The 16,959-nt window shown below is 28.7% G+C and overlaps 1 protein-coding gene across 1 annotated transcript in view; it reads left to right on the top strand.

Annotated features, from left to right (window-relative positions):
• The window catches only part of LOC117174807, a 167,005-nt gene extending 159,868 nt beyond the window's left edge, over positions 1–7,137 (top strand). The window contains exon 4 of the mRNA XM_033364185.1: positions 6,202–7,137. Within this exon, the coding sequence (XP_033220076.1) occupies positions 6,202–6,542 (341 nt within the window). The 3' untranslated portion in view covers positions 6,543–7,137. The remainder of the gene's footprint in view (positions 1–6,201) is intronic.
• Positions 7,138–16,959: the final 9,822 nt, after the last annotated feature.

Below are 16,959 nucleotides of genomic sequence, written 5' to 3'. Positions count from 1 at the left end.
ATGTTTCCACGTCATCTTATGGATATTTCTGTGTTTGAAATAGGTGCTTTTAATAAGGAGATTTTTTGACGTAGCGAAGCTAATTAGTCTAGTCCCGTTGTCATTACTAAAGTCATGTAAGCTTTCTGTCCCTATCGTGGGTCTAAATATCGATTCTAAGCCATGTAAACCATATTTTAGTAAATTAATATTGGAGTCAAGTAAATTCTATTTTTATTTAAGTAAAACATTAAATGATTGTATATTGAATGGTATGAAATTAACTCATGAATCAAATCTAAATGATATTGTAATTCTAATTGAATTGAAGCAAAATTAAAGTGCATTCTTAGAAATTTATTGAATTAAAGTGGGCTCAATTACTTTAGACCCCACTTAAAGTCGGGGGCTAGTCGGGTCATCTGACTAGCCCCCGACCAGTAGCGTCACGGTAGATAAGTCGGGGGCTAATCAGCAGACCCGACTTATCTTAATCGGAGCCTGTTCGGGTACTAGTAGGGGTCGTATGATAATACATCCGCGTGAAATATTAACCAAACACCCCAAAATTTGTAGAACATCCCTTAAAAGTTTGTCAAAATACTTATTATATACGGAAATCTCCATAAACTTTTTTGAAATATTTAAAAGTGATCAAATTTACCCAAGATTTAATGAGGAACGTATCCTACGCTTTAAAAGTCATAAATTTATGTAACTAAAATTCCACAAAATTAGTGCGGATTTTCTTTAAAGCTAAGTCCAGAACCGCAAGACTCAAATGAAGATGGTGGCGAAATCTGAACTGTACCGTGCTTAATAGTTCACTACTAGGATACTGCTCTTCACTGACTAATCAAAAACTTTTTCTCTTTCCAATTTCAACTACATGAAGGATTTGACTTTATTTACATATGGCAAACCTTTTAGATAAATTAAAAAATAAACAACTGTACAAATTTAGAGTCTTATGACTTTCGGCAGACTTTTCACCTACATCTATATGTATTTTTTCCAGTATGGGTTTTCTTTAAATTCCATACAAAGGTATTTATAAATGTTCCTAGAAATGAGCAATTTTCTAAAAAATACTACAAAAAAATAAGATTACGTCTTTTTTTTGAAGATTTTGATCGTTGTCTTTATAAAAAGTTGATTTTCGTACAAAATTATTAACTTAATAATTATTTATTAAGTATATTTGAGATAAATTTAACATTAATAAATCTTTTCTCCAAAAAACGGTGTAAAATTATTGTTGAATATATTCTTAGTATTTTAGAATAAAAAAATCATTACGCTTTTTTAGATATTACCTCATTTGATAAAACCTCGCCGAAAACTCAAACATAAGAATAACCCGACCAGAGCCCCACTAGCTCCCGACCAGAGCCTAAATATTATCCACACGGAAATTAGTGAACAAAAAGACCCGACACGGGTGACTAAAAAATCCATTTATTTGTACCAAAATTTCGTACAAATAGTCTCTTTTCCAGGTCCATTTAAATACAATCCTAGTAATTATATTTAATATCTAATAATTCGATTAAAATTTCAAAATTTAAAATGTTGAAATTAGTTATTTGTAGTTCAATGTGTTAAAAAAAAGTTTTAATGTCGCAAAATAGTCAAATAGAAAATTAGTGAAGTTTTGACTTATTTGAAATAGACTGTGCATTAGGGTGGTCCAAAAATCGACTTTCGAATAGAGGGCATGTCACCTCCCCCCCCCCCCATTTTGTAAGGATGCCGGAAAAAAATTCCCTCTAAGTTTGAGCCAAACTGATTAATATTAAGACGTGCCGCAAAGGCCCTGAAAATCCCATAAGATTAACATGGGGAAATTTTGGTTTTCGGAAAAATGGGATTCAGGTTTCTGGATTTAAACTTAGCTTGCAGGAGATATTAAGAATTTGTTGTGGAGTCTCTAGTCAATCATTTCCTTTAAATTTCTTTAAATTTTGATGCCCCCCATCCCCCGTGTGGAGCTTCAACAATTTGTATTTGTTTAAATAATTTTTTTTGCCCTTACTAATTGAACGGTGGATTATTTATGTTTAATTGGACAATTGGTCATGTTCACAAATAATGATCTTTGTTTCAAGCATCTAGTATTTGTTTAAACAATTTATTATCATTTAATTGTAACTTTTTCTCAAAAAGAGGTATAAAGCTCTAGTTTTTTTTTAACTAGTTACTTTTGCAGCTTATTATTAAATATATACAGGTCTAATATTAACCGATTTAGCTCAGGAATTTTTTTTCTGGCAACCTCACACTATAGGGGTGTGGCATGCCCTCTAATCCAAAAAAAATTTCAATAGGTATGATTTTGGAGCACCCAAGTGTGCACTGTACACTCTGATATTTAGAAAAGCAACTAAAACATTTTTTTTAAGTTCTAAAAGTTTCACTTCGATTCTAGTGCCAAATGACCGAAATAATTATAAATTTTGTTTAGTTTCATAACAATGTACCTGGCTAAAGCAATCCCTTTCTACTTGCACAATTTTTCACATACCTTTTAAGAATAGAATATTTTTTAATTCTGAAAAATATTCTAATAACTAAATTATTCGCTAGATGTATTATTTAATAGTGGCTAATATTTGTTTTCAATCGAAGAAATTATGTTCCAAAATATTTTTTAAAATATTATAATTTCTTTAATTCGATTGAAAAGAAGCCACAGAAATGAGGTTCGAACTAAATGTAAGTAGAGAAATGTTCGAAAAATATTAAATTATCCGAGGAAAGGAGGAAAATTCGTTGTTTTTATTTCGCTTTCCTGTGCGTGGATTCGAACTTGCAATAGTATGGTCACTAGAATGTCATGTTGAACATAAGCTCCTTACTATTTAAGCTACTCTATCCTCAGATTAATAAATAATAATTAAATATTATAATATAAATAATTTACAAAATATAACTAATTTGCGATAGTGTATATGTTTAGAAGAAAAAATCTGGCCATTTTTACAGATATTTCGTCATAATTTCCTCTTTTCCAGGTTTAGCCATTCGCTATTAACATAAAATTCTAGAAATTATATTTCATGGCTAATAATTCTATTAAAATCCATCGGAATAAGGAGGAAATTTAAGTCAATATAAACTGATCTCTAGTCTCATAATTGAGATTTTAAAATCAGTTTCAAATTTCAGATTCTGTAAATCAGTTGTTTTTCAGAGGAAATTAGAAAATTAATCCACGATGTTATGGATACTTAAATTTCTTTCAGAAAATCAAGTGTTGGTATTTTTTCTGGAAACAACAAAAGATACAAATGAATTAATAGTGAAATTTGTATCGTTTACAAAAAAAAGGAACATAATGTCTAACAAAATCTATTGGAAAAGAATACCAAAAAAATTACTGGTTAATAATATAAAATAAAAACACTTGATGGATTATTATGTAACATTCTTCGTACAATCATATAATATAAATTGAAAGATAAAAATTAAGAAGTGTACGATTATGTTATTGGTTGAGTATTATTCTTTTTTGGTTAAAAATTATACTAATTCATTGAAGATTGAATTATTTTCAGTTAAGGAATTGTTTTTTTTTTCAGCTGACAATTTGTCTTTTTTTAATTTACTTTTTTAACTGAACGTTTTACTATTCCACTTTTGAATAAAAATGGATCGATTTTAGTTGAAAATTCAACTATTTTGGTATAATATTTACATAGTTTGTTCTAAATTTTTCTTCTTTTTTTTTGTTTGAAATTTAATTTTTCGAACAGCTAATTCAGATATTCCATTATTTATTGAAAATTGTTATTTCTAAGTTTAAAATTAAACTCTTTGGTTGGCAGATGATTTTCTTATTGAAAATCTATTTTATCGGTTAAGAAATTAACTGTTTTGTAAAATAATCGTCCTTTTGGCTTAAAAATGCATCTTTTTGGTTAAAACTTTGTATTTTTTGGATAGGAAGTCCTATTATTTTAACTGAAAATCAACTATTTGGCTAAAAATTAACTTTTGGGTAGAAAATTCCTAATCGCGGGAAAAAAATTAAACTATTTGGTAGAGGCTTTGTCTTTTTAGCTTGATAGTTCAGCTATTTTGTTGACATTTTTCTTTCTCTTGAATGTAAACATTTTTTCTGGTTGAGAATTCATCCCTTTTGGAAAAAACTTGATCTTTTTTCGTTAAAAGTGTAACTGTTGTTTAAAAGTTATTATTTTCTGATTAAAGATTGAGCTATTTGGTTCAAAATTTGAGCTGCCGGATCGGAAAAGGGCACATAAACTTATTTTGCTGGGAGAGGGAAGACCCCTGAAGGCTTTCAGAAAAATTTTTAATTTTTATAGACTAGACCTAGATGTAGAATTTTATTGCGCATCCTTTTTCCCTCAGTCAAAAATTTGTAACTTTTTTAGTTTTATAATCAAAGCCAAAAAATCTGCTTTTTTGTACAAATTAATTTTGATTCATTTTTCACTTCAACTCGTGTTCAGTCTGTCAGTTTTAAGAATTTTAAATCAAATTTGTAGGGAATATAGTTTGAAATGTCCTCCGATTGATAGAGCAAAATTAATTCAGACGTTAATAACTTTTTGAATATCGATTGGAGAGGGCTAAAATTTTCCAGAAAACTTCTTTGTACTGTTGTCAACAATTTTTTCGCTTAAATTTTTGTTTGCTTAAAATTCGCTCAATAAACGAATCGCTGGAAGTTAGAGAAGTCCAATAAGCGCCAGAAACCGGGAAAAAATGTACAACCATTTTTTTAAAATAAATTTTTGAATTAATTTGACTCTATCAGTAGAAGAACATTTTAATCTACAGTCCCTGAAACATTTATTAAAAATTCTTTAAACTGACTGACTGAGCATGAGTTGAAGTTAAAAACGAATCAAAATTAAGTTTTACAAAAAATCAAGTTGTTTGGCTTTAATTTGAAAACTAAAAAAGCTACAACTTTTTCACAGGGGGAAAAAGATGCACTCACAGCGAAATAAGTTTATGTGCCCTTCTTCTATCCGGTAGCTCATTTATCTCATTTGGTTACACCCAACATTTTTATTTTAAATCCAAAGATTTTTTGGTTGAAAAGTCAACTGTTACATTTTTTCTATTCTATTATACTATATTCTTCATTGAAAATTAATTTTTATTGATAATTAAAGTATCTCCTGAAAAATTCTTCTTCTTGACCTAAAAGTTCAACTATTTAGTCGAAAATGTAACATATTTTATTGCATACTTTTTGTTTAAGAATTCGACTATTTGGTTGAAAATTTAACTCTGGTTGGAAATTCAACTATTTGTTAAGAACTTAATTATTTATTGGAAATTCTATTATGCATTTTGTTAAAAATCCATAGTTTTTCGAAAATTCAACTTTTTTGTTGCAAGTTCGTCTTTTTTGGATAGAACATTCGTCTCTCTGGACTGAAAATTCATCTCTTCTGATATCAACGTTATTTTTTTTGGTTAAAAGGGCAACTGTTTGGTTAAAGAAAATTATGGTTTGGTTAAGGATATAACTATTTCATATAAAATTCGTCTCTTTTGGTTTAAATATGAACTATTATATTTTACGTTGAAAATTAATATTTATTGATTAAAATTAAGCTATCTTAGAAAAAATTCGTCTTCTTTGTCTGAAGAAATTCATCTATTGTGCTGAAAATGTAACTGTTCATGGTTAACGGTTAATATTTAATCTTTTTTTTTTGAAAATTAGAACATTTGCTTTAAAATTCACATTTTTAGGTTGGAAATTAAACTACTTTTTTAAATTTAATTCTTTTGATGAAAATTTATTTATTTTTTTAAAAAGTAACATTTTTAAAATAAAACTATTTTGTTGCAACTTTATCTCTCTGGATAAAAAATTCTTTCCCCTGGAATAAAATGTTCTATTGTTTAATTAAAAACTCAATTATTTTCTTTAAAATACTATATATTTGGACTTAAAATTTAAAGCGTTTCTTGTTGCATTCAATATGGTACTTAAGCACTAATTATATTTTTTTTAATTTCTCTATTATTCCCTTGCATCCGACTATATTAAAACGACTCGCATTTGGCTTGACATTTGGTTAGGGGAGAAGAAACTGCAGAAAACCACCTCCGATCGTCAAACCATCCTTTCAAAAATAGTTAATACGTCGCGAATACATTCCTTTTGACTGGTGATGTTTTAAACCATTTTCTATATCTACACAATTCTATAACGGTCTTTTTATTTTTTTTCAGGTACGCTCGTAGACATCCACTACGCTCAATTTTACGGCCGAGCATTCGTGATGAAGGCTGTCGCGACACACATGGTCCTGACCTTTTGTTCATCCTCGAACGAGCAGCACCCCGGATTACTCTACTCTCTCCTGTTATCACGGGAACACATTTTAAAGAGAAGTGAAATCAACGGGGTACACAAGCTAATGGCTCGAAGGAACCTCTACATCTCCCTAATCAAGGAATCATGCGCTCATGGTGCAGCGAACATAAAAGCAAGCAGCCTTAGTCTTGGCTGGTTGATCCTGCTTGGCATTCTCACCACTTCCGGTCTCCATTCTGGTTCAATCTGGCAATAATGCTTATCTTAATTTCCAAACCACGCGCTCCTTGTAGACCAAGGGCAACCTTTGAATCGATCAACAAATCGCTTCTAGACTAGTCCCGAGTTCGGAGCCACAAAACCACATTCTTGAGCAGCCCAGTCTGCCAGGTCTCTGTCCTTATCCTGAGGATCCTGAGGATCCAAAATCGAATCCGATAACTACTTCACTTCAGGATTCCAACTGAATTTTAGGTTGAAAGTCGATCTTTCTGTGTGCGAATAGTCAAGTTACATATGCTAGTAGGGAGGATTCCTTTTGAGTCCGATATGGTTTCCCATGATTGGACATTTCGGATTAGATTGATACTGTTTGTATAGGTCATGATTAGAGTTCTAAAATTTACGAGAATTTGAATTTCATGAATAATGTCAAGAATATTTGCGAGTATTTTTATGATTGGATAATATTTTCGTTGGTCATAATAAGGACTTCTTTCAGGTAGTATTTAATTTGAAATTAGTTGAGGCATTTGAATTTTTTTTACATATAACTTAAATCGAGGTCTAAGTCCATGCTACATTTACTGCGATGGGAGATCTGCTCAAGATGTCTTAACTGAAAATTGAAGTTTATTTTTCCAAATTTATTATTGAAATTAGAATATAATTCCAGTAAATTCAATTTGATGGTTTAATTTCTTAAGAATAAATAATAATATAATATTGAATTAAATTTTAGAAATTCAAATTAAACTTGAGCAATTATAATGAGATATATGATCATGAAAATTAAAAGTTTAAGTCCACGAAAGTCGGCTTAAATTCATTCAAATTGAATTCAAGCAATTCAAATTAATTTTACCAAATGAACTTTCCTTTCATTGATTTCAAATAAAATTCTAGCAAATTAAAATTCTCCTAAATTCTCAAAAGAAAAAATAATCGCAAATATTCTCGAAATAACATTGTCTTTTTAAAACTCTAGTCATGATATTTGTAAATCTAAGAAAGGCCGCGTAAAAATATTTTTTAAACATCTGTTTCATGTCTGAAATTGTGTTTCAATTTCTATTAATTAACATATTCATTTAGAAAATCTGCCAATGTAAAATTAAAACGAGTCGCTATAGAATTTTGAAGAAGATTGATAGATTTTAAATTATAATTATAATTGTTCTATAAACATGTATTCCTCTTTCTAATATAAGCACCTTATATTATCTATAGTTTATTTTAAAATTTAAACAAAACTTATGAAAACCCAAAAGCCAAAAATAGTTAAGTAGAGAATATGATTTTTTTATCTACCAATTCTTTCACAAAACGAATCAAAAGTTGATTGAATAGTTTAGCTAATTGACCAATTTAGTTAATGGCTCTAGGCCCTCGCACATCTAAAGGCCCCAAATTTTCAATCTCCTCCTATTTATTTATTTATTTCTATTATAATAAGAAAACAGATGCGTGATCTCGAATTAAGATTTCGCAAATCGAATGCTCTTTATTTTCTTCCATCAAAAATTAAAATTCCATTCAATATGAATGTGATTAAATTGCAGAACAATGTTTGAATTTCGTTGCTTATTTTCTCAGCCAGAAGAATTTCCTTGCTAACATTTGAGTCATCAATCGGGCACAATTTAAAATTTAGGCACGAGTTCATTAGACGACGCTTCCGTTTACGGTCACCAAGGTTATAATCCGATGATTCTATGAATCTAGAAAAAAACTTTCTTCACTTTTATGAAACAATTTTTTACATACTTTTCATCTTTTTATACGTTGACGACATTATAAATAAATAAAGACTGTCTCACCGACATAAATCCAGAATTGAGCACCAACGTTCAAAAATGATCTGTTAGATTTAGGATACATAATTTCCAAAAAATTTGCTGTCAAACAGGATGGTAAAAACAATTTATTTTATAAATTCCCTGACTTTTTCTTGACTTATTTTTTATCATCCGTGGCCAGTATCATTTAAAGAGGAACTGTTTAATATTGTAACATTTTCATTGTAAATTATTTTATAATTGGAATAGAAACATTTTTTATTCAAATTGATAATTTTATTGTTTATTATTTTTAGAGCTGCTTAAGTCTAATTTTCTTTTGAAAAGTAAAAAAGTGACCAAAACTGAACTAAAAAGAATTTAAAAGAATTCAGTTCATAAGATTTCAAAAAAGTTAATGTTAAATTCAAAAGCATTCAAAGAAATTTGAAAAATACCTAAAAATTGCTGTGATTTCAGTAAAATGGGAGCGAATATAGAGGAATTCAAGGGACATGAAAAAAATTCGACATTTTTTAAAATCTATTTATTCGGGTGAATTTAGAAGAATTCAAGTGAATTACAAAAATTCAAGGGAATCCCAAACAGTTGGAAATAATGAAGGAGGGATTAATAAGAATTAAGGCAGAACTTCACAATAATTCAATTGAATTGCGAAATATATTTGAAAATCTTTTCAAATTCCCCCTTCAAATCCTTGAAATGCTTAAAAACCTTTGTAATCATATGGAATTCCTCGAAGTTTTAACAAATTATTAATTACTTACAAATTCCTGAGAATCTTTTAAAATGTCATAAAACGTTTCATATCCTTGGAAATTTTGCGAAATCCCTTAAATCTTTTTTAAGTGCTCGGAATGTCTTGGAATCTTTTAAATTGAAAATTCAATAGAATCTTTAAAAATACCCTAAAATCTTTATCATCCTTTCGGATCACTCTGAATAATTGAAAGCTATTAAAAATTCCCTGATAAATTTACAATCATTCATTTTAATTTTTAAAAACATCATGAAATCTCTAATTTCTTTGAAATTTTCTTAAGCTCTTTAAAATTCTTTGGAATGTTTCAAAATGCCCTAAATTATTTCAAATCCTTTGAAATATTTAAAATAGCTTTTAAAAAATTAAAGCTTTGAATGCTGAAAATGAAGTGAAATTGCGCTAAATCGGATGGCATTTTCTGAAATCCTAAAAAATGTATTAAAATACCTTGAGAACGTAAAATCCCATAAAATCATTTAAATCTTCCAAATTGGATCAAAGAAGAACCTAAAAAATTTATAATCCATTAACTTAAGTAAATGCAGTAGAATTCAAGCATATTACAAAAATTAAAGAGAATTTAACAGAATTTAGAATAATTCAGGCTAAATTAATAAGAATTCAGGGTGAACTCCAAATTAATTAAGGTAAATTGAAAAATAAAATTGAAAACCTCTTAATATTTAAAACAGTATAAAATCCCTAACTTTTTGTGAATAAGTTCTTTTAATCCTTTGAAATCCCTTCAAACTATTTAAGGCATTGGAAAATTCCTTTTAATCCTCGAAAAATCCTTGAAGTAACTCAAATGCTCTCGCATCTATTTAGTTATTTAGCCCTAGGAACTTTCTTTAATAAATAAAAATAAACACAAATACAAATACATTTTTTGGAATCCGTTAAATCTTTTTAAATCTCTTGAAAATATCTTGAAATTTTTTAAAGCACCCTAAAATATTTCAAATATTTTGAAATGCTCTAAAACATTGAAGTCAGTTAGAAATTTCTTGGGAACTTTTATAATTGTCTAAAATGTTCTAGATTCTCTGAAATATCTTAAAACATTTTGTATCTCATAAAATTCCTTGAAATCTTTTCAAAATATCCTTAAATTTGTCAAGTTATTTGGAAAATCCATGAGAATACCGAAATCAATTGAACATTCGTTTTGCTATTTAAAATAAACTGGAATATTTCAAATTTTGGTGCTTGCGGTTCTAGTAAAAATAAGCCCGATATAGTACGACTCAGGCTATAAACGGTTTTTTTTATTCACGTCTGACTGGCCTACACAAACCCCGCGTTTCACTGTACCTTAAATTATTGAAATCTATTAAAATTTCCATAATACATTTCCAATCCTTAAAAATCTTTCAAAATTACTTTTAATTTTTTAAAGTTCTTAAAAATCCATTAAATTTTTTTATTAATACCATAAGATCTTCAGACTCCTTTAAAATCCCTTCGAATAATGGAAAACAAATTGGAAATTACTCAGGATATTTTGAAATGTCCTAATTCTTTTGAAGAAATTCTTTCAAATACATTAAAATATGATCAAATTCGATGCAATTGCATTCAATCTGATATTTCCTGGAATCCTGAAAAATGTATTAAAATACCTTGACAGTTTTTAAAATCACTTAAAGTCTCTCGAAAATCTTATAAAACTCCTTGGAATTTAAAAAAATACAAAGCGTTATAGGTCCTGTAGCATCGTTCCATACTTTACGGAATTCTAGGAAGTTCTTTAAAATCCCGTGAAATCCTTGGAAATTTCTTGAAAATTCTGTAATCCCTTGAAAATTCTTCGGAAAATTTAAAAATACTCTAACATGTTTAAAATCCTTTTAAATCTTTTGAAATCCTTTGAAACTTTTTTAAACTATTTAAAATTCCTGCTAATTTTTTTAAATACTCGAAAATCTTTGAAATCCCTTTAAACTATTGTATTGTATTAACAATTTCTAAGAATATTAAAAAATTCAAGAGTGGTCAACACATGGGTTAATTTTGTTTGAAGAAAAATCACTATAGTCACTTTACATTTAAAGAAGCCACTTTATGATTTTATTTTAAAAAGTGACCTGATTATCCTGATTTTCTGGATTATACTGATTATTGATGACAGTTACCTGAAGTTCTTGCAAAAATTCCCTCAATTTTGATATTTTTTCGAAATTCCTGACTTTTCCCTGTTTTGCAGGTTTTTCCTGACCAGCGGTCACCCTATTTAGGAAAACTCAATAATGATCTTTAAACTAACTAGTGTGTCCTGAACCTAAATTATTTGTTAATTCTCTCTGTGAATCTAAATGAAAAATGAAATAATATCTGAAAATAAATTTATTGTGCAAATGGGATTAGAATTTCGCAAAGGATGCAACGAACGTGATTACTCGAACAGTTGGCTTGGCCAAGATTTGATCAGGACCGTCTGTTTAAAATTTTATGGAAATGAGAGTCAGTATTGGAAGCTACCCAACGTTTTTGATTCATCTCGCGGATTATAACTGAGCAGCCCTGATTTTTAATAGATAAGTCAAACTAAGCTCAAAAAGCTATTGTGAATTCTTGAAGTTTAAATTTACATCGGCTTTGAAAGTTGTTCGATATAACGAACGAAGCGTTGTGAAGAATTAAAAAAGCAACAGGGGAGACCTCCATACTCTAGATTTTCTCAAATTACAGTGCATGATAATTAATTAAAATCATAAATAAAAGAAAAATAATTAATTCTTATTTATGAACAAGTATAGTATCTTGAAATTCATTTAGTTCGATTACCGGTCGGGTGCTTTTCCATTAAGCTGTTAGAAAGATCGAAAGAAGAATCTTTTTTTTAGAAATACACGATATCTCAATGCAGGTGTTACAGTAATGATATATTTATGTCACATTTATATATACAGATTCCTTTTAATTATAGTATCTTAATTATTAATTAAATTAAATCAATTATTTGATATATATCAGAATTTTTAATTAATGGATATCCACTGTAGGGAGGTTTCTCCTACTCTATATTTTCGTTTCATAATCAGAAAATCTCTTAATCAGGATCACTTTTACATTGCGTTGTAAAAGTTCCAATATTTGGAAAATGTCGGAAAATTTCACTGCACCTTCTTGGAAATGAAATGTGAAGTAAGTTTCAGTGAGCTACGGCCCAAAGCGTTAGGCACGTCTTTCCTTACTGACATTTTTATTTTATACTTTTGTGATATTGCAAATTAAATTTTCTTCAGAAGATCTTTTTAATTGAATTGTGAGAACTTTCATTTAATATGTAAAAGTGTAATTTTGAAATTTGTTTAGACATTTATCTACAAGGAGAAACAGCAAACTTTGAAATTTTGTTAGGATTTATACTCCTCATTCATTACCAAACTTTAAAACAGTTCGATCAGATTGTAGCAGTCCAAGTTTGTAACCGGAAACTCCGAGCTCGATACCTCCTGCCGATATTTATTGCTAATCTTCTTAATTGAAATTCATTATTAAATGTATTTATCACAAGTCAAATTATTCATTTTTAATCATTATTTTATTTTAAAAGTTGGGTGCTTCAACCTTTACGACTTACCTTCACTCAATTGAATCAAGAAAAGTGAAAACACTTTTCTTCATTCAGTTGAACGACAATATGTAGGTTCTTATTGTTTTCATATGAGATAAATGTAAAATATATCAAAATAGTATCATAGAAATGGAATTAAAATATTAAAATATAATGAAATAGTAAAATAAAATGGGGACAAGTGAAAAATCGTGAAAAATAAAATTACTGGCGTTGTGATATTCTCGAAAAATGAAATATTAGCAGAAAATTTATATTACCGAAATTAAAAAATGGTTTTCTAATAAATATCTAATATACGTTTATCAAAAACACAATCACGAAATCTTTTGATGCAAAAAGTTTTTTATAAAATGAATAAGGGTATTCTTCATTATTATTTGAATATATCATTATCATATTTTTGATAAATTAATAATATTTATTAAAAACTTTTTTTTTCAATTTTAGTTAATTCAAGAATTTTCTCTTGTTGGTATTTTATTATAACTGTGATATTTTTTGTCGAAAATTATATAATTCGGAAATTTTCAAATGAAGTAATATTATAAATTGTTCGAGAATTTTATTACAATTTGTGAATTTTTCAATTCTAGATATTTATACTTTGCGAAATTCCTGTTTTAAATATTTTTTCTTTCGAAAATTTTATAGTTTCGAGGGAGACTGTAAAATACCGAAAAAGCAAATAATAAACATTGAAAATTGCCAGAATATAAAAATTCTGAATTTTATAATTGCCGAATAATAAAATGTCTTAAACTGTTTATAAAATTAGTGCATTTGAAAATACGCAAATACTATCATTTCCGACACTTAACAATGATACGGAATTTTACATTTCCCGAAAAATAAAATGACGGACAGAAAATTTCCGAATTACAAAATATTAGACACTATAATATTTCCGAAAGTAGCAAATTCCCGTATTTAAAAAACTTAGATAATTTTTTTTGTTAATAAATATCTATCACTTGATCATTAAAAATACAATAATTAAATATTCAAGTCTGAATCATTTTACCTAAAATGTTTGATGTTTTTTTTAACTATTGTTACAATATTTCGTTAAACCAATCATTAAAATTTGGCAGTGAATTCCCATAATAGAAGGCGACTGCAAAATCCCGAAAAAGAAAATACTCGTAATATGAAATTTTGGAAATGATAAAATTGCTGAAATATAAAATACCTATTTCGGAAAATTCTCGAATAATAAATTTATTACCTACTGAAAATTCCCGATTTATATAATTTTAGGCATTAAATTCCCGGCACTAGTAATTTTCTGTTGCGAACATTATTGCTCGAAAATGTTCAAATTAGTTAATATTAAAAACTTTTCGGCAATTTTATTTCTCTCGGATTTTGTAATTAGGGATATTTGTATTTCGAGAAATTTTTGATTTCAACTTTTTTTCGGGAATCTTACAGTTTCATGAATTTAATTTTTCGCAATTTTTCTGCTGTCATAAAATTATATAAAAATAGAATATAAATAAAATGTTGTATTATTATTAGAATAATATTGTAAAAGTAATGATTCGTCTTTTTTTAATAAAAAATTGGATAAGGAGAAGTATATAATTTTCATGTAAATAATTAAGAAGTGAAAGACAGGATTAGGATAAAATTATATTATACGATTTGCATGATGTAAAACTGAATCATACTTTTACAATTTATTGATCAATTATATACTTTGCGTTAGTACATGCATATTTTGGCTTTCCGCTTATAAACCCGAATCTCTGCCGCCTGATCTAATCGGCTGTCGAAAAACGTTCCAATCACAGTCCTTGTAACCTTCATGCCTTGTTTAAAAGAAAGTTTTCTCCAGAATGGCTGAAATAAAATATTATTATTACTTTAGCATATTACAAGTTTTGTAATGATCTATTACTGAGATTAGTATAAATTCAAACACAATTTTGAATTTTGAAATCTAAATTAGTTGGTTAACTGAATAACTGAATTTCCCGAAATTTAAAATAAATAATTAAACTTGCTTTCTCTATCCAAAAGTATAAAACTGTCAAAAATTTATAAATAAATTTTGTTAACAAAGCGAGCCTAGTCGAGTGAAACCCGCCTATATCGTTGAATAGCGATATCTCGCGGTCTCCAATTTGTAATACACGAAACTCCCGTTATAAGGACCCCCGGTTTACGATATTCCTAGAATTGATGGGGTCCACAGTTTCAGAATCAGAGGAGCTGCGGGGCTGAAAGAGTGGATATGCTCAGTCTAATGAGACAAGCAGGCAGAAAGCCGCACTGTTAGCGCGTTAGTTGCATCGGGTTGCGCCCTGCGTCCAAATCCAATAGAAATGATCCAGGAGGCCTTGCCAGTTTACGTTCGCATTCCCCCAATTTAGGATCAATACATGCCCTAAACCGGTCTTATAACGGGACTTGAGTGTAATTTTAAGATTTTACTCCGGAGGCCTTGGCCATAATTAAGTGTTCTTATTTACAACCATCTCTTGTACAAAAAATTTACTTTTAAGACTTATATTAACTATTAAGTGGCCGTGCGTAGAAGGTCCCTCTTTTTCGAAGGTAAAATTTTCTCCTGTACCTTATAATAAAAAATATATAATATAGAAATATGCTGATGGTACATATAGGGGAGCCCGGGGTCAGTTCTAATAGAGGTCAATGGTAAAGCTGTTAGCGACAAGACGTGCGAATGTTCCAATTCTAAAACACTCGTTATTGTCCATTCGTCGATTAATATGACACTAAAATTGAATTTTTCTTGTTCCCAATTCGCAGTATTATGTCAAATTTAATTCTTTTTTAACGCTCTTAAACAAGGCAAATCACTTGTATATTTTTTTTCAATTTTTTCTTGGGTGGAAGTTCTCCATAAAACTATAAAAAGGACCGGCTACTGTATCGGGAAAACCGGGAACTTTGTGACACAGGCAAATACCGAGAAATAAGAGTGAATTTATTTTTGATTGGGAATTTCACAAATTTTTTAAAGCAGTATCTATTCAATCACTGTAAATATAGATTAAGTAATGATTTTTTAAAAATAAAGTATGTTTTGAGTGTTAGGAATTAGATAAGAAATTATTTTTAAAAACAATGATGTATCTGGAAAAAAATGGAAAAGTGTTCTGCCTATTGAGTGCTATTTTGCAGTTTAATGAAAAATATTTTGAATGAAACAAATTTTTAATTTTAAGAGTTTAAATTTAAACTGGGAAAAAACCAGGAAATAACCAGGAATGTTTTTCCTCGATTGATTCGATTACCCTGCTCAAGAAATGGTAGAAGTATACTAATATATTTTTTTCATTTATAAATAATTCAACTTCGATAAACAAATTGAAATTAATTTAATATAAAATATTTAAATCAATTATTCACTTCGAACTCGGGTGTAATTTGCATGAAACAATCAAGTTTCATTTGCATACAATTGAGTTAATTACGGACCCAAAAGCACAATATTTGTGATAAAATGTTTCCCAATGAAAAACGTTCACAGCTTCGTTCGTAGTCGGAAAAATTACTCCACTCATTAATAATTGTCACTCCTCTTTCGTAAACAGCATGAGTAACGTCAAAAATTAATTTGCCCTCGGGGTTCGTATTTGCACTTCGTATTTACATGTTGATTGCTTCACATTTTCCATTTTCTTCCTCGTTCATATTTTTACCATCTCGAGGCAATCAGCTCATTTCAACGGACAATAATGAACGTTTACGATTCGATCTTGTTGCAAAAAATAAAAATTAATTGACCTATTCAAATCTATCAGGTTAAGAATTGGAAGCATTAAAACGTGCCGATATTAAACTTTTTTTTTAATATACCTCACATCTATGAATTGTTTTATTTTTTGTTAGAAAAGTTACCGATCTGTTAAATATGAATAATATTTTATGATGGTTATAAAATATTTATACAATAATTGTTTAACAATTGATAAAACAAAGACAACAATAAGTGAAGATCGTTCTCCCCTATATTTTCATAATTGTTGAGTGAAGTTGAAATATAAAATTTATTTACGGTCTAGTGTGAACGACCCTAAACGTTGCAACTTTGAAGGTCCAGAGCTCTAGACAAAATGATGATACGAATGATAATAACACTAAGTCTAATTATAGGTAGAAAGCAGCGTTTTTTAATTGCAGCACTTACTGGACTGATATTATTTCGATTCACAATAGGAACCGAATTTCCTACAAATCATCTACTTATGTAAATATTAATAATTGCAGAATTAATAGATTGAACTATTCTTGTTGCAGAAAAGGATGAGTTCTAATTCTGCAATTTTTAGTTTTTGCA

Source organism: Belonocnema kinseyi, chromosome 6 (genome assembly GCF_010883055.1).
Source record: "Belonocnema kinseyi isolate 2016_QV_RU_SX_M_011 chromosome 6, B_treatae_v1, whole genome shotgun sequence".
Lineage (NCBI taxonomy): Eukaryota > Metazoa > Arthropoda > Insecta > Hymenoptera > Cynipidae > Belonocnema > Belonocnema kinseyi.
This window is presented reverse-complemented; position numbering and strand designations above follow the sequence as displayed.